The 22996-nt window shown below is 39.5% G+C and overlaps 1 protein-coding gene across 4 annotated transcripts in view; it reads right to left on the bottom strand.

Annotated features, from left to right (window-relative positions):
* The window catches only part of SYNJ1 (synaptojanin 1), an 88733-nt gene that overhangs the window by 3811 nt on the left and 61926 nt on the right, over positions 1-22996 (bottom strand). For 2 of the 4 annotated variants that reach the window (XM_027101266.1, XM_027101264.1), the window contains 10 exons: positions 20849-20927; positions 16416-16578; positions 12609-12818; positions 11184-11291; positions 10594-10632; positions 8830-8877; positions 7487-7525; positions 7286-7356; positions 5525-5633; positions 5072-5265 (listed from right to left, as the gene is read on the bottom strand). In XM_027101266.1, coding sequence (XP_026957067.1) covers positions 5072-5265; positions 5525-5633; positions 7286-7356; positions 7487-7525; positions 8830-8877; positions 10594-10632; positions 11184-11291; positions 12609-12818; positions 16416-16578; positions 20849-20927 — 1060 coding nt within the window. The remainder of the gene's footprint in view (positions 1-5071; positions 5266-5524; positions 5634-7285; positions 7357-7486; positions 7526-8829; positions 8878-10593; positions 10633-11183; positions 11292-12608; positions 12819-16415; positions 16579-20848; positions 20928-22996) is intronic. The other 2 variants (XM_027101269.1, XM_027101273.1) reach the window with 2 other exon arrangements.

Below are 22996 nucleotides of genomic sequence, written 5' to 3'. Positions count from 1 at the left end.
AATGAAGCTGTGCCCAGAGGGTGCACAGTCCTCTCTACGTGACAGAGTTGGCTGTGAACTGTTACTGGCAGGAGGAGGGGTCGGAATTACTTCACAGTCATGAAAAATCTGCCCTGTGTGCCTACTTCACAAAGAAGCTGGCTGGAGTGGAGCATGGCTGTGGGACTAGCACGGCCAACTTTCCCTACGGGTAACAGAACTGGGGACCTGGCCTTATAAGAAAACTGGCTCATCAGGAACTTCATTTTAATAATTTTCAAAACCCTACATAATTATTAAAACTAGGTAGATGACTTGGATATTTATGCCAAATTAAAGGTAAGGAAACAAACCTTTGGGTTGAAAAGGACAGGGGAGGGAGAATTTTAGCTCAAGACTTGCAATGTAACAAAACAGACCATGACCCAAAATGAATTTAGATCGTTGTTAAACAAATAACTAAACATTCATGAAATATGTTGAAAAAAAGAGCAGCAGTCCCAATAAAATGTAACTGCATCTTCTGAAACAGTAACTTGGTGCTTAAGAATAGGGAAGGCTGTTCATTTGCAAAAGGAAACAGTGTGGATAACTTCATAAGTGAATCACTCTCTGTATCTGTTTTATTCAACTGATCTAGAACATACTTTATAATTGAATAAACAAATATGTTTTTCTTTAAACTTTATGTGGCAATAAATTTGTATAAAATTGAAGAGTAAACATGTCACAGATTCTAAACTGTATTCTAAGTGTATTAAAGTACTTGAGAGACAAATTTATTACAGACGTCATAAAATTACAATTAGCTCTACGTTACCAATAATGTCTGGATTATTTATGGTTCATATAACAAAAGAGAAGTACTTGATTGGGCCTGGGCCCCAATTCTCCCATGGTAGATACAACAGTCCACGACACAGACATTACAGGTAAGACGTTTATGCTTGCACAGCTTAGAATAGTAGGCCCTTGCCAAATAAATGCTAGACATTTAAATATCTTTATTTTCATATATTAAAATATTTTCTTTCAAAATAATTTAAAGGGTAATTTGATAGGAACAGGATCATTTTGCCCAATCAGACTTGAAATTATAATGAGAGCCACACCATCATTCATTACATTAGAATTAATTTATATATATCTAAGCAGGATTTGTGATGACTTGACATTAATGACGATGGTATTTTTACAGAGAAGGGTGTTGGAAAGGCCCTTAAACAATCCTGCTACGTTAACTTTCATCTTTGTAAATCATCAATTCTTCCTTAAGAAAAAGAATTGTGCTACTAAAATTATTTTTTTTAATTTCCCAAAAGAAATCTAAGAAAAAAAATTGAATTTTGTATTTATGTAATTATGCCATTGTTAAAACCAAGAACCTTTTTGGTTTTGCCAAATACACTTCTATATACCTAAAGCTTACCTTCTTGAAGTTAAACTTCTTAGTCTTGTTAATTTTTGTAAAAAACAAAGCAAAAAAAAATGGAAAAGCATTAGCAAGAACTAAAATGGTTCCTAAAAATTCAAAATACTAAGAAAAAAAGGTTTTATGGTATGATAATAGAATTTATTAATGTGGACAGGTGGTTTTTAAAATGAGTGAAAATTTAGATGTATGAAGCGAAAGACTCATACATCTAATGTGCTAAGACAGATGAAAAGCACATATAAGATTGAGAAATAATCCAATACCTGTTACCCTGATGGTTGCTCCTGCTTTGAGAAAAGGAACACAGACATCAAAGGAAAGAGTTAGGAGGACAATCGGAGACCAACCAACAACCCTAACAATTCAGCCTTCAAAATACTTTTATTTCTATATTATATACAAAATCCAAGAGCAGTGATATTTGCAGGTCATAGCATAAGACCAAGAGACAATTCCAATTTCTTCTGTCATTTTGAATGAAAAATGTATTGTTGAATTAGTGTTCAAACTTTAACTTTGTCTGAGGTTGATTACTAACTAGTTCAAAGTGATTATTCCAAAAATAATATTCCGAATAGGGTTTGGAAGCTCTAAAATATTTGAAGCAGCCTGTTATGGATGAAATGTTTGTGTCTCCCCCCACCCCAAATTCATATGTTGAAAGCCCTAACCCGCAAAGTGATGGTCTTTGGAGATGGGGCCTTTGGGAGGTAACTGGGGTTAGATGAGGTCATGGGAGTGGGGCCCTCATGATGGAATTAGCACCCTTAGGCGGAGACACACCAGAGGGCTTGCTCTTTTTCTCCTCGTGCAAGCACTGAGGAAAGGCCATGTGAGCACACAGCAAGAAGGCAGCTGTCTGCAAGCCAGGAAAACAGCCCAGAACCCAACCACGGTGGCATCTTGATCTCAGACTTCCAGCCTCCAGAACTGTGAGAAAACAAATTTCTACTGTTTGAGCCACCCAGTTTATGGTATTTTGTTATGGCAGCCCAAGAAGGACACAGCCTTAAGGTAGTCTGTGGGTTTATCACCATTAGAGAAAATGTACAAAATGGCATCACTTTGCAAAAAAGTGAAAAATGGTATTTAACAAATGGTCAGGATCCAGGATTGTTCTATATTACTCAGTTTTTATGAAGGGTGATACTATCATTAATTCACTTCATAATTTATGAGCTGGAAGGTACAACAAGGTAAGAAACTGGATCCTCTTTTTGTTGTTTAAAAATGAAATCATAATCTTTTCATAATATAGCAGTACTTTTAAAACTTACAGTATTCTCAAGGAACAGTTTGAGCAAATCTTCCCCAATATTTAAAGCTCACCTTATTTTAAAATACCAAAACTCACTTCGACAATTTAGAGAGACACCACTCTAAAATATATTAAGTATTACTAGAGTTTCCTGCCTACGAAACATGAGACTCCTGAATTTAAGCTTTCCTGATGGTCCTGATGTATCAGCTTTGGCACAGGACAGGACACAGGAATGGGTCTATACTAAGATACACAGGGATGGAATTCAGTTGATCCGGAATGCTGAGGTGTTCCACTTGCCCTCTTCCCTCACTGGCAGCAATCACGCTGACAGTATAGCCACGATGCTAATATTTTACTTCTCATTGGATTCCTGACTACTGCTTTTTAGCTGATAATCAGATGACTAAGATGTTGGAAGTCAGATAGGTGAGGCATTTTCACATTTTGTAAAGGATATATAACATGTGGTATAATCATATGAATTAGAAGAATCTTTTCTATATAGAATTATCGAATCAAAGGACACTTAAATAGTTATAAAAAGTAAAGCTAGGTCATGTGTGTTTTTATGTTTTAAATACCTTGTAGATTTTTGGCAGAATTGATAAAGACTTGTAAAAATTACTAAGTGTTCAATTCTAAGACTATTTCATATTATTACCAAAATAACAAATGTCATATTTTACTATCCCATCCTTTTCAACTTATAGCCACTACAGAAGATTTTAAAAATTTTAAATGTCTATTATTTTTTGAATAGGTATTATTCTTATGGTTCAAAGTTCAAAAGGCACAAAAGGTAAAATACTTCCCTTTCCTTCCGGCCCCTCAGCGTTGTAAGCTCCAAGGAGGAAACTAACCACTTTGTGATCCTTCACAAAGACAGTCACAAAGACATGAACAAGATCCCACTCCCCCCAAAGAAAAGTCTGTGTATATAATGTGCAGAGGAATTTGGTATCGGTGACTGAGGCAAAAAGAAGGTTTAAAACAAACATCTTTCATAGTTTTGATGAACAGAATACAAGAGTCAAGAACACAATCTACTGAGCCACACACAAAGCATGGGCTTGCTGCCTGTCACCAGATTACCGCACCCACTCCAATGAAAATCAGAAAGCAAAACAAGCTGAAAAATGACCTAAGAAAATGACACATGGCAGTCATTGGAATACTCATCCTGTAGCACTTCTGTGTCATAGATGACTTTCTACTGAGAATTGCAACCTTACCTGAAGTGTGTCCTTTCTGAAGTTGTTCAGAGTACCATACGTACTTTCAATACTGAAAACATTTATAGAGTTTTAGGAATCAGGGTTCACTTTTACTATGAAACTCATGATCAATTTCTGTCCTAAAACAGCAATACAAAGCTCTAAGATACAGCTACTTTGAAAGTTTCTTGCCCTCCAATTACATTAAAAAAAAAATACAATAGTACACCTCACAAGAAAATGAGAAGAAAAATTCATGATACACTAAAAGCCGATTGGCAGAGAGAAAATAATAGATATTTATTGTTGGAAGGATTTCTACAATTATTATACATCTTCAGCATCCTCAACAGTGCAATGGCACTGTTTTCTGTGTGACACTCATGAGATAACATTATTTTGATGGTTTTCACTTTGGTGAATAAGCCTGCTGCTGCACACCCAAAACTTCTAAACTGATCCAATAGTGTCTGAAACTGCTAGAGATCCCTGAGGAAGCCCAGTGCTGGCTCCAACATGGAAAAGAGCTAGCTGTGTGGCATCAGGAGGAATAAGAGCGTTACTGGAAATTAACTTGACTGCCAGCGGTCGGGAGTGATCTGACTGCCTCTCTCTCCAGGATGTAAAAGCCAAAACTTATTAACTGTGAGCAATAAGAAAATAAATTATTATTGTCCATCCTAATTCATTAACTATCCAAAGTAAATTATGCATAAAAAACCCAGAAAGTCACCAACACTTTAAACATTAACAAGATAAAACAGCCTGGGAGCTGCCTGGAATTCCTTAAAGATCCCTAATCTAGGGTCACTCTCTGAGAACCCTTGATCCAGGCCACAGGTTAGACAAACAGACAGAAACCCCAAACCTCAAACAGCCAAACCATGCATCTGTTGTGTGACTGGTTTGAGATATCCAATGACATTCACCTGTTGAAGTCATATCTGAACATGCGATTAAATGTTTGTCTACCAAAAGACAAACATTTGTTAAAAGTGAATCTCATATTTGTTTATTTCTTAAGCTAATAATTAAAATAAGTATGTTCAAAGACTATACCAAAGGCATCAAATATACCTCAGTAAAAAAAGAAAAACAGAAAAACAAAACAAAACAAAAAATAAGCCAAAACCCTCACAGAAGCGTCCAGATGATCTTCTGCCGGCTGGCAGGACTTACCTGCGGCTGCACTGAAGGCTCAGAAGGCAAGCTGTGGGACGACCTGCTCCGAGGGGGCGGCTGCGGGGCAGACTGAGGCATAGGTGTGGCCACCGGGACAAGAGGCTCCCGCATCTGCTGAACCGGCGGGGCCAGAGAAGGCTGCACAGGAGGGGCGGCCTGAGGTTTCAGTGGTTCAGGAAGAAGAGCCGGCCCTAAAAAAAGTCATTTCCAGATGTTAGGTGTTCTCTAGAAAACCACTTTTTATCCTTCCTTTAGTGAAATGTAAGGGATTCTAGTCCCTGCCCCGCCCACCCCTGGCCCCAAGCAGCCTCATTTCTTGTGGCATAAAGAAAGACACAAGGCTATCCCAATTCGAGTAAGTTGTAAAAAGCGAGACACTGCAGAAAGGAAAAGAAAAAGAAAAAGGGAAAGAACACAGAACGGCACTGCTGTTTCTAATACAGGGCCTACCTTTCAGCACTTCTGATGGTTTGCTTTGGCTTTCAGGAGTCAGTCTTCCAGCAGACACCCGAGCATGGCTCTGGGGGGCGCTGATCACCCCGGCACGGGGTGGAATAATCTAAAAATGGAAAACGTAACCGTTGAGATATTTACTTATTTTCAACAGATAAGATTTGGTGAAAATATTTGCTTTTGCATCTCAGCCTCTTGTCATTTCCTCAGCCTCTTGTCATTTTAATGGCTCTCTATAGCCACATCGTCACAAGTTTTAAAAATCTTCCTTTTTATTTTCCACTGTTTACTATGTGCCAGGCACTGTGTTAATTAAGCACTGTGGAGGCATTTCCATTTCATTGTCCAAATGGCCCTCAGCGGTAGGTATTCTTTTATCATCTCTATTATAAATGAAGATGAAGAAATGTATACAACTTTCCCAAAGCCACAGAGCTAGAAAGTAGAGCCAGGAGCCAGACTCAGGTCTGACCCGCTGCAGGGCCGTGCTCTTCATCCTGTGCGATGCTGCCTTAATGGGCGACGGGGATGGTATTACAGGTCACGAGGACGTAGAGAGGGACATACACTGTGTAACTAAGTGGCTTATGAAAAACGATGCCAAGGTCTTTTTTTTCAACACAGATGTAAAACCTCTTGAGTGCCTTACTCGATATGCTAAAATAAATACACTGGAAGACACACTGGTGAAAAACGTCTTTTCTATTTTCACACATTTGCTGAAGACTTTAAGCTCCCAATACTCCTTATTTTAAGCAAAAGTTATGAATGTTATCTCACAAAATTCTGACTTTCCTTCCCTATTCTTACAGTATTAAATAAAGAAAGTACTTTGTGGGAAGTGGCAGAATCGACGGATAGCAATTTCCCCTTCTTTGGAAAAAAGGAGAGTGGGTAACGGCTATCTTCAGGTATACTCCACAGACATTTTACTTTGGAGTGTGATGTTATATATAGAAAAAGGCCTTTAGGTTGGATGTTAAATAGAAAGCTACAAGAGAAAGAACGAAGTATTTCTATCTTATAAATCTTATGAGGATTCCTTAGAAATTAGAAGTAGTTTCATTAGCAGAAGTTTCTTAATTTCCAGTTACAGTCACAGTTCCCACTTCTTACTCTTCAGCTGGAGGCCTCCCAGCAGTCCCAGGACCCACTAGACTGATCCTGGTTTCTGTTTTCTTTCTTTCTTTTTTTCCCCTTAAGTTACTTGCTCTATCCCAGAGAAAATTTTCACTTGGGTGAATAAGAGGATAATTCTGTGTATAAGAGAACACTGATAAACACGCAGAAAACCACAGATTCACAACACAGGGAAAGGCACTGCAATGCCACCTGCTCTCCTGCTTTTAATACCTTTAGAACCAGCTTTAGTTGACCGACTATCATAAATGGGTTTTCTGAAATCTAGTTTTCAAATCCTTCTGATTGAAGAATTACTCAGATAATATAAAAAGTTGCCCCAAAACATCACTTCCTCATACAGAGATTCTAAGATATTTATGTAGCGACTGCAACTACTTAATTGCATCACTTTTATTCAAATAAGGAAGTATGTTTAGTTACTTTTGAAGAGGATGTTAAAATACTCTTAGTGTTGAAAGGTACCTTGGAGAGCGTCAAGTGCAATTCCCCATTTTAGAGTTGAGGAAACTGGGGCCTTAATGGGCCCCATGATTTCTTCAAGATAACACATTTCATTAGCAGCAAATTGGGACCTAGAACCTAGACCTCCTGGCTCCCAGGCGAGATGCTGCCTACCGGTCTGGCTGTACTGTATCCAGCAGGTCCTGGGCCTGTGAGTCCTGTTTGAGGTGAAGGCTGATTGCGTCCTGGAACAAAGACATTGCACCGTGTATTTCATTTTTTTTAAAAAAGAAAGAAACAAGAAACCATTACTTATATCCCAAGTGTCTATTCACGGTCCAGTTTTAAGGTTAAGCTGAATTCAAGTGTTTTTACCTATATTATCTTTCCGTGTCGTTCCAGGGCTTTTGGGTGCTTTGAAGCAGGAAGGAAAAAAAAATTAGTCATAAGTAAACAATCAAGCCATATTGCATAACACTGGCTGCTGTTGTTTCATTACCAGCAGAAATTGGGGGCGTGAGATGGAAACAAAAGTGCTTTGCTTTAGATAATGATGAAGGAAGCGTATTATCAGCTCTGAAGGAAATATCCCCAAAAAGAGAAAAATCAGGATACTGAGAGTGACATTCATGCGAACCAGCTTAGCACTTGGTCTGATACCTCATTCAGAAGGTCACTTTTAAGGTGACTTTCCCAACAGAGCTCTCTCCTGTGAACCTTGAAAACACATGGTCAGCTTAGGGGGATGGTCACAAGATGCAGCCCCGCTGTTTCCCAGAGCTTGGTGGACAAACAGCTCCGGAGCAAACAGACAGCACTACATTTTCCGAGTCACACAAGAGGCACCTAATGGCACTGTTTCAGGGCTTCACGCTGTAGATGTCATTATGGATAAAGGAATCTCACGATGAGATCTTTGGGATTTCTATAGCAAAATCCTGTGATGAAGGTAGAAGGCAGGCACATCTTACTACCAAATATCTGCCTTATGCAAGACAATGTTAAACTACGGTTCAAACTCATTAGAAAGGTAGTAAAAGGATGAAATGAAATAAACTACTTTTGGGGCCAAAAGGAGTTAGGGGACACTATTGAGGCCTGCATCTCATATTTATTCTTTTTGAAAGGAAATTCAAGTGTGATTGTTGTATGAAATCCATCAGCTTTTTAAGAACTATAATCTTAATGAATGGCTTCTAGTTTTTATAGCCTTTTAAGCAAATTTAGTTCAGCGTCATTAAAACATTTCTGTTATCTGAAATCATCCGAAAAACACTATATTCTTGGACCTGAATTAATAAGGTTTAATTACAATTAAATTAATAAGGTTTAATTACAATTATTAATTTTTAAAACTCCAGAGTTAGTATAGTACATTTCTAAACATTTGACTTATTCTGAAAAGAATTTTGAAGGCATTCTTCTTAAAATAACATTGTACAATAATTTCACATCCGAAGGATATATGGAATATATACAACACAGAGTGCAAAACAACATGAGAACTGTGCGGAAATTAAATGGACATCCATTAGAAACTATATACAACACAGAATGGAAAGAGAAAAAAAATACCAAGTTACAAGGTATACATAAGGATGGGAGGGGGAGTTTACAGTTGGACCAAGAAAAGATTTGGTATGCCTTTAAACACTGGAGGGGCTGACATTTAGAAATAAAACGAGAGATCCATTTCTATGATGCAAAAGTCTTGTTACCTTCCATCTCTCGCCTAGCTACCCCAGGACTGGGAGGGGCTCCAATACCTTTTTAGAGAAAGAACAGAAGCTGTATATTGTTCAGGGCCCGTAGCACACAGAATGAAAGGCAGGCACACAAAACAATTTCTGAGTTAAGCTTACATTTGCAAAAAAGTTCTTTCACTGGTTTAAATTTCTTCAAAGATATCAGTACAAACCAAAGTGACTTTAGGTGCCTGGCCCAAACCTGAGTCTGGCCCTTTCCACAGTTAGAATGTAAGAGAAGGACAGTTTGCTTTTTATATCTGACATTACTAGCAGTAAGGAATTGAAAAATATGTGTAATGAAAGCCTTTGCTTTAAGTTCATCTCATTCTTTATATTCAGAGTTAAATCACTAATAAAAGCTCCAATATTTGCCAGTCAAAAAGGAACAAAAATCTTAAAGTTCCAATTTCATATGAAATCTCTGAGACTATATTAGTCTCTTAGAAGTTAGTTTTCGATACATAATTTAAAAAAAAAAACCTAAAAGTACTGTAATTACTTTCTCTCAGCTTATTGCCTTCAAGCAGTTATTGGTTTATAGGGTTAAAAAAAAATACACTGCGAACATTGCCTACAAAAGAATTGTGAAGAGAAGTGGTTTTTAAAATTAAATCAGATTTCTAAGTAAGCCACTGAATTGCTATCATGTATAACTTTTCACAAATTTATTTAGCAACTTATTTCTATAGATTGTTTTCCTAATTAAAGGAGAAAATAAATAAAAGTCTATTATAACTATAAATAAAAGCACAAGTTTGAAACGGGAAAAATTAATGTTTTCTGTAAGTCAATGGAAAAGTTATACTCCAGCAGTATCTTGCAGAGGCCACAGTGCTGAAATAACTTTGCTACCTTTATTACACAAAGTCATTAAAATCTACACACAGCAAAGTCAATCTGTAACAACACACGAGCCGGTCCGCAATGTCCTTAGGCAGCTAGAGTAGAAAGACCAACTGCATGTGTATAGTGAGCCTTAATGATATTAAAACTGGATTTGTAAAAGCTCTTCTGAAATATCTTGCCTCAGCCTTTCCTGAGAATTAGATTAAATAAGCTTGTCAAATGTATACCTCCAACTACGCTCTGTGAAAGTTTTCATGTAAACCAAGTAAACTACACTTTTAACAAAAAGTGACCCATGTGCTAGTAAGAATTTCCTTATTGAAATATATAAAAGAAAATTGTTCTTACATTTTAAAAATGAGGCATGAATGCTATGACAAGTTATGATAGAGCCATGCAAAATGAAAGCTATATTTCAGATAATTATTTTAAATTGCATTTCTAGGACACTTTGCTAATCCACAGGCTCCTGGCAAGGGAATGTACTAGAGCTCTAATACAATCTAATATAATCAAATACTTGGGAAACATTCTATACTCATTGTGCCTGAATCACTTTTGAAAGTAGTATGATTTGGGGGAATTAAATCTTTGTAACCAAATTGACTGTATTTGTTAAGAAAAAGTATATCAGGCCTTGATGAGTAATTCACCTCTATCTGGGAAATGGAAGCTCTTGTTAATTCTATTCACTAATAAAACCAAGCTCTAATCTTTTACTTAACAGGAATATAATGGAAGTTTGGAGCTATTTTTAACTTGGCATATAAATGTCATTCATTTTGACTTTTATCAAACAAACCTAAAATGTCTTTCAGTTATAGGAATCAAACTCCAAAAAAATTAATGAACCAAGATCCATACATTACAACGAATATAAATGGTTACCTCCAAATTCTTTTCTAGCAGGTGCAGGACTCCTAGCCCCTTATGGTTCATAAGAGAATGTGCAGCAGAAAGGAAACGACATTAAATAAAGAACTGAAATGTCAAAGATTTACTATAGTATTCATGACGTCAAATATCATGTAGAAACCACATATTCATGTCTTGGTGCTATAAAAAAGCTATTATGTAATGCAAATGCTTCTAAATAGAAACATTATACTTATTTTAAAAGAACATTTAAACAAATATATAAACTTTATAGTAAATAAGTATATGTATGTTCTTCAGTTCTAATCACGCATTTTATAGAAATCAGTACAACCCCATTAGCAAAAACAAAACAAACACTTCTTTCACACTTGTAAAAGGTCAGCTCTGAAAACATGTTACAGGAATCTAGTTGAGAAACACTATTTTTCCCTGTTCTGTCACACCCACCACATTTTTTAGAGAAAAACTGAGGAAGTAGCACCAGTGATAGAAAAATAGTAAAATCTAGAAGCTAGAAGTTCGAAACATGCAAAACATTTTTAAACAGAGTGGAGGGAGATTTTAAATCGAGCAAAAGTGGAAATAAAATGGTTTGTTACCTGCAGGCGGAGGCGGTCTTTGTGGGGGGGCTGGACGCGCAGGAGGAGCAGCCGGGCGGGGAGGGGGGGGCCGCTTGGGCTCCAGGGGCTGAGTGTCAACAGGAGAACCTACCGAAAAAGTACCTGAGGTAAGAGGACCACGTTCCAAGTGGATGTGAGCACAAAGGTACTTTCTATACGTGTATGATAAATTATTTTGCTAATTTTCTAAACTTGTACTACAGTGTAATGTCACACATTTCTGGTATCAATAACATAAGCAGTTCTGCTACTACATTACCCTTTGGTACCATGAAAGCAATCAGGCTAGCTGTCTGTGGACTTCTTACCCAGGCCCCAGGTGCTGAAGGGGATTTATCGAGCGGCCCTATTAAGACAGCACGAAGGGGGCTTCCCTGGTGGTGCAGTGGTTAAGAATATGCATGCCAATGCAGCGGACACGGGTTCGGGCCCTGGTCCAGGAAGATCCCATGTGCCGCGGAGCAACTAAGCCCGTGCACCACAACTACTGAGCCTGCGCTCCAGAGCCCACGAGCCGCAACTACCGAGCCTGCATGCCACAACTACTGAAGCCCGCGTGTCTAGAGCTTGTGCTCCACAACAAAAGAAGCCACCGCAATGAGAAGCCCGCGCACCACAAAGAAGAATAGCCCCTGCTCGCTGCAACTAGAGAAAGCCCATGCACAACAACGAAGATCCAACGCACCCGGAAAAAAAAAAAAGACAGTGGTTATATTATTTAAAAAAAAAAGATGGCATGAAGTACTGTGTGAGTTAAGTCATTTGCAGTGTACTGGCCAATAGAGAGAAGAAAAAGAAAAGGGTGTCTCTTCTCTCTATACCCTGGCTTATCTTGAATTTATTGAATGAAGCCAGTCCTCTAAGAGTAGCATGGGCGAGCTAGAGAAGTTTATGAAATGGAAGGTATTTTCTGAAGACATTGGTTAGCATGGAACAGTGACTAAACCATGTAACGTAACAACCTCCAGAGATAAATCTTCCAACTTTGGAGAAGTCATGACTATCAAGTTGAATTCAAAAAATATATCTTGTCTCTTTCTGCTTCATATTATAATTTAGGTAATGTACAGATAGATAGTTAAGCCCGAATAGTTATGGGTCCTGACTATAACGATAGAAAATCATCAATGATAAGACATGGACAAGCCTGGCCACATAGAAAAAGAACTAAGAAAAATTCTCATCTAGTGGCAGTGATGAGTATCCTTTCCATTTAGGGCTTACCATCTGCGAAGTTTCCTCTTTCGTATACACAGAAAACATGCTACACTTCAGCCTATGGATATGAAAGTTAAAACAAAAATGGGTCTCCAAAGGAGAAGCAAAGGCATCAGAGGTTTAACCGTCTAAAATCAAATGCATTAGCCAGGGAAAGTCATACAAAACTTTCAGTAAAATACACACTTTGTGAAGCTGGGTGCCCAGGTGTTCTTGATGGAGCTCGACTTGGTCTCACGGGAAGGGAAGGCACAGGCCCCTCTGATATGGTAGGTGACTGGCAGGGACTGGTCCGGGGTGAAGAACTTGGGGAAGTGCCAAGGCCAGAACTGGAAGATGGCTGGAGATGCTGAGGAAGGATTTCCTCTACCTCAGCACTGTAGTCATCAACATCACCTGAGAAAGTGCAAGGTCAGCCAAGGTCAGCCAAGTTACCACCATGTTAACTTTCTCAGAGATTTTTTTCACCAATCTAGGCTTTAAGGGGTTATATACATAAGATAAACACATTTAACATTATGACACTGCAAACATATATAGGTTAAGCATGTGGGCATATATAAAAATTTTATACATATGAAAGTAGAATTAGTGCAAACGCTCTTATAGGAAATGTAATTGAAGATAGTCTTCTGTTTCAGAGCAACAGGAGGCCGGTGGTGACTAACAGCTGGAGCTGGGTTGGCTCCAGAGCTTTCAATATTCCACTGAGCAGCTGTCTCAGTGCTGGATGACTTGGAAGCTTAATGCTCTCCCTCCAAACCTTCCTTCTCGCCCATGGAACTGCCCGCTCCCCAGTGCCCTCAACTCAGGTCCTGCCCTCGCAGTAGACAGGCTCTCACGCGGTCACACACCTTCCCCAGAAGTCTCCTCGCTACTCTGTCCCCTGGACTCCCCCAACCTGACATATATGCAACAGGGGCGAGTTGGTTCTCCCCTGAGGTCTCCTCACCTCCTCTTTCCTTAGGGTTGGAAAGTGGGGTCAGGGTGCCCCTTGCAACCCAATTCCAATTGCAGAACTCAATCTTCCAAGCCTGAACAAAAAGGCCTATTTCTTTGAGGCTGCACCATCACGAATTTATGTAGCACCCTCAACCCCCGCTTGCCGCCATAATCTCCAACCTCCAGCCTTCTGGTCTCTTGCACCCATTCATTGAGGACTAAGGAGAGAGCAAGCTGGTAAGTTGGGTCCTGCCATCTTTCTGGGCGACATCGAAGTCCATGTGGTCAGCCCATCAACAACCTGATGTCTTTTCCCTGCTGATGCCCTCCTCCACTCCTGGCACATATGCCCCTTGGAACTGCAGTGCCTCTGAAACAGTGAACTCAGAACACTGCCCTCTGACCACCACTTCCCAGACTTCCACTCTTGCCCTCAGTTACTCTTTCCTCTTTTGACTTCACCAGGATCCAGGCCTTTGATTTTGCGTCTCTGCATCTGTCTTCACGTCCTCTGGTTCCTCACCTCGGCCGTTCCCCTCCTGCACTATTCTTCCATCGCGCCTGCATCAACTCCACTGTCTAACCTCTCCATAACTGCGCACCTGGGCTGCTGGGTGCTGCGGCCAGAGACAACCACGTGGCCCCGATGACTGAAGCCATGTTAACTCTGTGGTTTTCAGGCTCATCTGGGCTCCCAGGGCTGCCTGGTAATTCCACAATTTCCTGGCTGGCTCTCCCTCTGACCCCTTCTCAGGAGCTTTATCTTGAACCTTCTCAATTCTCCTGAAACCATGAGTTGCCCCACTCCTTAAACTTCACAGAGAAAAGGGTAGTCTTAAGATGGGACCCCCTCTCTTCAACAACCTGGCCCCCAACTGGAGCCTAACCACGTGGTTGGCACTCAGGTATTTGTGGATGGAAACAGTGGGGTTCTGCCCACCCCCGTTTTCCCAGGGACCGTGTTCTGCCACTCATTCTGCCCTGCCCCTCCCCAATGGCGTCAGCCCTTTCCATCAGCACTAAGCGTTCTCAAGCGTCCCCATTTCAAAATAACACTCCCTGGAGCAGCTGCCTTCCTCTCCCTTTCCCCCGCCTTAGCCAAACTTCTGTAAAGAGTTGCCTACAGACACTCTCTGCACGTCTTCGCCTTGCATCCACACCCCGATTTACCACCATCTGCCTTCTTCACTCCACTGAAATCACTCTCCTGAATGTCACCAACAGCCTCCTCCCCGGGACTAAACCCAAAGGGCAGGCTGCGGTGCTCACTTCTCCTTCTTGCCACAGACCACTCTCCCTTGTTATCTTTTCTTTCCTTGATTTTTAAGCTGCTATATTCTCCTAGCTCTTTGACATTTCTGGTTCTTTCTTCTCATTTTCCTTTTATGGGCAGCCTTCTTCTGCCTGTCCTTGAAGTCTGCATTTTTGTTTGATCCCAGGACCAGTCCTCTCCCATCTCTATCTCATCCTCCTGGCCAAGCTAATAAAAACGCATGGCCTTAAACTGTCATCAGAGCTGCCTGGTGGGCCCAGAGTTCTCTGCTGAGTGCCAGGCCCACACACCACAGCCTACATCTGGGCCTGATGGACCCTACAGACACCTCAGACTCAACATATTCAAAACCAAATCCACCTCCCATCCACACCCACTCCTCCTGCACAAGCATCTTACTTAGATCCTTTTTGTCCCCTGAGGTCTCTGCACATTCCTTCTTCCTGGTTCACGCCTTTCTATCCTCTTTAATCCAATTCTCACTCAGTCTTCAGACTCTCAATTTCAGTTTCTCTGGTAGAACTCTCCCGACTTCCCAACTCTAGGTCAGGCAGCTGCCCCATGAACTACTGCAGCATCGTTCACCAGTGCATTGATGTCACATGATTTCAATTGCCTGCTTACTTGTTTGTAACACCAACTGAGCTGTGAGCTTGGGGAGAGCAAGGATGACATCTGTTGAATTTACAGCACCTAGCATGGACCTGGCACATGATAGGTACTACATAAATGTGTGGACCAAGTAAACAAATGAACAGTGAAATGTGAAAGCGAGATGATCTTCTGAGGTGTTCAACTCTTAAATGCATTATCTAGACATACAGGGTATCACAATATGATGCATTGTCATTTTATAAACTAAGGTATGCATCTTAATGGAAAATATGCTAAAATAATATAGCACATATATAGCATTAAAAAGCAAATGCATTTCTTAATCACATTTAAGGAAATTACTATATCGAGATAATCTGTCCCGAACTCCAAACTTGAAATGATTACATTTATATGGCTGGGTTCAGTTTCAAATGCATGTGTTCCTACCCACTTTGAGAATCTTTTAAAACTACTTTGAAATATATCCTCTTTTGAACAGACTTGTGGTTGCCAAGGGGGAGGGGGGGTGGGGGAGGGATGGATTGGGAACTTGGGACTAGCAGATGCAAACTATTACATGTAGAATGGATAAACAACAAGGTCCTACTGTAAAGCACAGGGAACTATATTCAATATCGTGATAAACCATAATGGAAAAGAATATGAAAAAGAATGTATGCATGTATGTGTGTATGTGTGTGTGTGTGTGTGTGTGTGTGTGTGTGTGTGTATATAACTGAATCACTGCTGTACAGCAGAAATTAATACAACACCGTAAAGTCAACTATACTTCAATAAATTTTTTTAAAAAGAAAGCAATATATCTTCTTTTGTAGTAATTATTCTTTTGTAGTAATTATTTTGAACCCATTTCAGCACATTGAGCTTCTACTTTCCTACCTTAACTACAATTAGGGGGACAAAACCACACACCAAAAATACCACTTTGTGCTCTTACGACACAAGGACATAAACTAACATTTGGATTGCATGGCAGAATGGCAAATACATTTAAGTCTGGGTACAAGCAAAAGACACACAATACGATGCAAAACAAAATCTCGTTAATATTGCTCTCAGTGTTACAAGAAGGAAGAGAAGGATAAACTTGGAGACTGAGACGTTACTGATGGGAAGGAAACATCTTGAAGGACAGCAGTAAATGTGTTCAACAAGCAGACCTTCCATATCGAAGTCGGCCGCAACCTCCGCGTCTTCACCCAGCAGGGTGGAGCTTGTTGAGGACGGCAAGGGGACGCTGATTTTCTCTAAACTCATTTCTTCTTCCAAAGTTTTGATCCAGTCTGGACTCTTTAAAGTAATAGTTATAGTCCGACCCAATAACTAGTTGAGTAAAAGAGATATAAAATAAAAATTCATTGCATGAAAATTCACTATCTTGGAATAAAGTGCCTGCCTCAGTCATACTACGACAACAGTATAGGCTTCATTCAGCCAGACTCAATTCAACATAACCATTTCACATATACTGTATTTTTAACTAATTTTTTGCTTTGTTTTGGTTGGGTTTTGGTTTTGGGGTTTTTTTTTTTTTTTTGGCCGCTCCACACGGCTGGCAGAATCTTAGTTCCCCGACCAGGGATCGAACCCGGACCCCCCCCCTGCAGTGGAAGCGTGTAGTCCTAACCTGGGAATTCCCTTAACTAGTTTCAAATGTCCCCAATCCTCCCTTTAAAAGCCTGTGTTGCTAAATCTCAGGTCTTCTTTCTTAGGATGCACAGAGATTTAAGTTTCCTTTGCTGCAGTAAGTATCTTTCCCTGGCCAGATATAAATTCACTGACAACTCTACTACATAATTTTATACTTCCTATGATTTTGATTCACAGATTAAATAATTGTTCCTACATGAGACAACTAAAGAAAAGACAGTAGAAAATCCTTAAAATAATTTCCCTGTTCATTTGGGCCTTCCTAACTTGGTGTAATGGTCTTGAAAGGTGCTATACTGTCAAAGTAGTTTCAGCATTTCAAACGTCAGAAGAATATTGAGAGAATTTAAGACCATTTTAAATCTTCAACAAAAGTTAATCATTCTGAAAACAGAAAGACTGGTATCTGTGAAACTGGCACCCTGCCTTTCCTATAAATGTGAGAAGCTTTTAGACAAAAGTATAATCTAAAACAACCAACATATTATAATCAAGTTACACTGTCCTGTGGATGTATTAAAAAAAATACTTTCGTTACGTGCTATTGACATTAGAATTCTTTGAAGGCATAGGCTGGAGAGGTTGAAAGCTGCTGGCCTGAACAGCACAGCCGTGTTTAATAGGAATTTAGTGTCCATCCTGAGCTTTGAAGTCAGAGTCCTAAGAACTAATAATTCTTTACTCACTTATTAGACCAAGTCAATTAAATTTCAGAACTTGGCAACAGGCTTCATATGCCATTTGTTACTTTTTAAAGTCAACAGCATTCTTTATATATTCACCAAAGAATACTAACAAGTATTCTTAAGCCTCAGTCACTAATAACGGGCTGACTAATAATAACTAAAATAATGGCCATTTAAGAGGCACTTCATCAAGAATATCCACTTGGCAGAGATCAGAGCCAAATGAAAAGAAAGAAATTTAGACGACAGAAAAGAAAATGCTCAAGAAGGTCATCCTTCAGGTTTGTCCTGCTTACGCTATATACTTTTTCCAGACTCTCCCCTGGATTGGAAGTGTTCCTATTGGTCTTGCGTCTAGAAGATTTCGGGCTGAAACAGTGGTACTAACAAAGATAGACTAGAGGTTTGGAAATGTTTAACTTTCAAAAGGATAAATCAAACATTATTATGCACTTTCCCAAAACATTATTTTTTCAGAATTTTGAAAATCTTTTAAGGGAGCTACGGGTGGGTCCTTTCTAAGAGCATAACATACATGGCTAGACTTGAGGGTGAGGAACAGAGCTGAAAAGAAGGGAGGAAAAAACCAAACAAGGAAAATTATCAGGGGAAAGACAAAAGAAATATTCAGAAAGGGAATAAGAGCTGACAAAGAATGCCAAACTGAGAGCCGCTCTTAAATATTTACAGCACCATGGGGGAAGGAAGGGCTTTTTAAGATATCAAAGGTAGAACTAAATTTAAAGATCAGTTATTTCCATATGGTGAAGACACAACAAAGTCATAAGGCAAACTGGGAAGAATATCTGCAGCATGTTATGAAAAGGGATTAACATCAAGGGAGCTTCAAAAGATGAATAACACCCCAGGGGAAAAATGAGCTAAGGTCACAAACAGCTCGTCAGAGAAGTACAAAATGACCAATGAATTAAAAGAGCTAGCAATCAAAATCTTAACAAAGAAGTGACATACTACTTCTAGTTTTTCAGAGAGTCAAAGTTAAAAAACATCCAATACTGATTAGAATGTTGGATGTTAGGTAATCCGAGGCATAATACAACTAGATACATTCCTCCTGAAGAGCAGTTAGCCAACAAGTATCAACATTTAATATGTTAATATCTTTGTCGTAGCAAATTTACATTTAAGAATTTATCCTAAGGAATAATAGTTAAGCATGCAAAGTTAGAGCGTACACAGGGGTTCCCTGGAATGCTGGTTTTAGTAATTAAAAGTTGGAAACAGCCTCTTGCCTTCCAAGATGGCCCACACTCCGTCTATGGAGTGTGTATCTCCCTGAATAAACCTTCTTTCACTCTACTATGTCTTGCTCTTGAATTCTTGCCTGCACAAAGCCAAGAACCCACACTGGGCGGCCATCCCAGGGACGCAGACATGACCTGGGATGTGACCATCCTCTCACACCCCACTCTCTTTCCTGCAGCATCTTTTCTGGCACCCAGTGCGGGGCCTCAAAGGCCACAATCTCGATCCGCCTACTGGGCTATGGCTCCCCTCTGAAGGGCGGCTGGGCCTTATCCTGAGCCACGTAGATTCAAGTAGCCCGTTAAGGGGCAGCTGACATCGCCTGCAGGATCTGGCAGAGACCAGTTCTCTGGCCGTGAAGAAGCCAATGCTTTTCCCCCTCAGTCTTTCTCATTCTCCTATTGCTCTGTCTCTCTGGACTTGAAAAGATCCACCCAGACGACCACCAAACATCCAAATTAAGACTGCGCGGCAAGTAACTGACAACTTGGTTGGGTCTAACGAACTCCTGCCAGGGGTCTTATCTGGTGGTGCAGTGGTTGAGAATCTGCCTGCCAATGCAGGGGACACAGGTTCGAGCCCTGGTCTGGGAGGATTCCACATGCCACGGAGCAACTAGGCCTGTGAGCCACAACTACTGAGCCTGTGCGTCTGGAGCCTGTGCTCTGCAGCAGGAGAGGCCGCGATAGTGAGAGGCCCGCACACCGCGATGAAGAGTGGCCCCCGCTTGCCGCAACTAGAGAAAGCCCTCGCAGAGAAACGAAGACCTGACACAGCCAAAAATTAAAAAATAAAATAAATTTTAAAAAAAAGTTGGAAACAACCTAGATGTCTATTAATAGGAGTTTGGTTAAATAAATTTATATATTTATCCACATAATAAAATTAATTTTTAATTAATTTTTAATTAAAATGCAGTCATTAAAAATGACATATTTGTTCATATAGAAAGATGTCCATGATATGTATATCTCATTTTTGTTAATATATATGTACATGTATATGTAATCCCATTTGTTTTAATATATATATGCCTATATGAAGGTTTAGAAAAATTATTTTATAATGGTAGGACCACAAGTGGTCTTTATTACTTCTTCATACTTTTCTGTGTTTCTTAATTTACTTTTGCATGAGCGTATTACTAATGCATTTGGGAAAAACAAGCAAAACCCTACAAAATCTATTTCAAAAGCAATATACACATGGAAATCTTTTTCTCCAAGGAAGTGGAAGTTATGTAACAGAAGAGGAAGCTCAGGTAAATCTTTACCGAGTTGCCTGCTGTTGGAGAAATTAGGCCTGGATTTTAGTCCATCCTATCTAGTGACCATATACTTAGATATATAGGATTTGTCTAAAAGCATTCAGAAAAAACTAATAGACATAGCACGTTACAGGAGTAAAACTATTCCAGGACATTGATGTAAGTTTCCCACAATCAATGCCATTTCAAATCGTAGGTTAGGAATATCCCCACTAATTACAACTTTCTAAAATGCCTCAATGGGATGGATTTGTTATCTACGGGAATTATTTTACCTACGCTTGAAAAAGGGACCTGGGTACCACAATCCAAGCCAATAAAACAAGTTCCTTGGAATAATGAGCACATTCCTCCTTTGTTTTCTTGTAAGTGAAGCATTTTCTTCCATTTGCTAGAAATCTTTTCTACTATATAGATGAGCCAGAATATCTATTCCAATTAAACATTTTAAAGTTTTATATAAGAAAATATAATAAAATAAAATTTGGTAGTAAACATGTTTTCTACTTAGTCTATATCAATGATTAACATCTCTAGGGCAAGACCAAAATAATCCTAAATTAGTCTGAAATCTAGTCTAAATAATAAATATTAAAGCGCAACACTAGGTCTTTTATCCTCCTGAACTGGAAATACATTTAGATAATTTGCTGCATGTCTCTAAAAATACAATCTTCAGACACTTAATTACAGAATGGTTTAGACTCAACAAATGCTACCTTACCTCTTTACCATTCAGGCTCAGAACACTCAAGGCAGAGCTTCCCTCCAAAAATGTAACCCACATTTTATCTTCTACAAATCTTTAAGGAAGGGAAAAAGAAACATAAAAAAAAATCATAATTAATACCTAAGGTATAACTAGCCCAATGACTAGTCCAATGATTATCGATTAACAAGGGCTTATAGAGGTCAGAAAGTAAGAGCAAGAGCAACAGGGCCAGCGGTGACCTGGAGAGGGCACTCTTTCCCTAAAAGCATTCAAATTCAAATTTCTTTCAAATACTTTGTTAATAAAACAGCCTGCCAGAAGAAATGGACCGGTGGACCTCCAATTGTGATCCCTGCTAATCCAATCCTTCATTTCATGGACAAGGAGAAAAAGGGCCAGAGGTGAAGTGGCTTGTTCAAAGTGACCCTATGAGAATAAAATACAGGGCTAGGACCCAATTCTCCTGACCCTGTAGTCCAGTATTATGTATTTTCACTGTCTCAGTGATTTTCCTGAAGCAAATTTCCTTTGACCAAGAAAGAAGACAGGGAGTTGTCACAAAAACAAAAAAACAATTGATATCAGTCAATCAGTCAATCAGACTGGCCCCAAGGAGCCTTAGATTATGGTCTTTGTTTTTATTCAATGACAGGCATTTAAATGACTTAAAAGGCCTGTGCTATCATTCTAAGTTTATAGTTTTGAAATAAGAAATAAGAAACCCCCAAAAGGAAAAATAAAAAGGACACTGGAACAAGCTCTGAAGGAGATGGTCACTGATACATAATAATGATATCATGAAAAAGGAAAACAAATGACAACATTATCAGTCTTATTTACAGAAACAATCTTACCAGTTGAACTACTCCCAACTGTATAAATCAGGTTCAGAAATCCTTGCAGATTTTTCAGATGAGAGACAGTAAAACATGTACATGCGTACATACCCACACACACACAAAACACAGGTAAGAGACAATTTCTTTGGCATAAAGTTCCTAAATTGCAGGATGCTGCCATTTGAAAGACACAGGGACATCATTCCTACCTAGAGACCATGAAGGGGATCTTTTTCAAATCGTTGGCAATGGACCAGATCCATCCTCCAAAGGTTATAATCACTATCAAAAGGCTGCATTTACGCTGCACCAGTCTCCCCCACGCCAAACCCTATTTGTTCTCTGATACTGGTACCAAAGCGTTTGTGGCCACGTGGCAGGGCTAATTTCTTGGTCCTATCCTTACGTGGCAATGTGCCCCCTATACATTTTGAACTTTAACAAGAGATTCTGGTTCTGATATCCATGGATTTATGTAGGATCTTTTAGAAGCTGTATTTTCTTCCTTTTTTTCACTCACGAGGATAAAAGCTTCTAGACTTTTCCCCCAATTAATGTAAGTATCTAAATTTGCCCCATCTACATTTCCAGGGGATCTCTTATTTACATATAAAGACTTCACTCATTCCCTAATGGTTGCCTTATTCCAGAGCAAAAAGTGATGATCAGTTTAGCCTACCAGTGACAGTAGTCCTGTCCTTGTTTACTTTCATCGTCTGCTTTTTCTATTCTAACTTGGTTGTCTAAGGTGTAACAACCAGAATATTCCAGGTGAGGAGGCACAGCATGGTTTTATAATGCTAGGATAATGCCTTGTTTCGTTACCAATTCTTTTTCCAATGATAACACGCATTTTGGGGAAAGTTTTCAGCTCCAATTTAACACCAAGTTCTTTAGAGCCTAGGATAAAGGCAGACAGGCCCTCTTCCTGCATCAGTCTTTCATCCGTTATGCACACTCTGGGTTCTCTCTGGCCCAGTGCAATATTTTAACTTGCTCAAAAGGGCATTTATCTGCTACTGTGCTGCCCACTCACACAGTCCATGTGATGCTCCCGGTGGTTTGGCATTTCCGTACTTGGCAAAGCTTACTGTCATCTGGAGATTTCACCACGTACTTGCTAGAGTCTTAAGATCTCTAGCCATTTTTTGTTTCATTTTAAACTTTGGGGTAGACCTTTGTCAGATGATTTCAGGTTAAGTCTAAATACAATTTCCTCTCTATTCGCCCATGTACTCTCAGAAAGGAGAGTAAGGTTTCCCAGGCATGCTTCTCACTCCAGAAGAAACTACCCCATCTTCATTCTGTGGAGTATTCTGTG

This window comes from Aethalodelphis obliquidens, unplaced genomic scaffold (assembly GCF_003676395.1).
Source record: "Aethalodelphis obliquidens isolate GAN/ISIS:26980383/991018 unplaced genomic scaffold, ASM367639v1 scaffold1, whole genome shotgun sequence".
Classification (NCBI taxonomy): Eukaryota; Metazoa; Chordata; class Mammalia; order Artiodactyla; family Delphinidae; genus Aethalodelphis; species Aethalodelphis obliquidens.
This window is presented reverse-complemented; position numbering and strand designations above follow the sequence as displayed.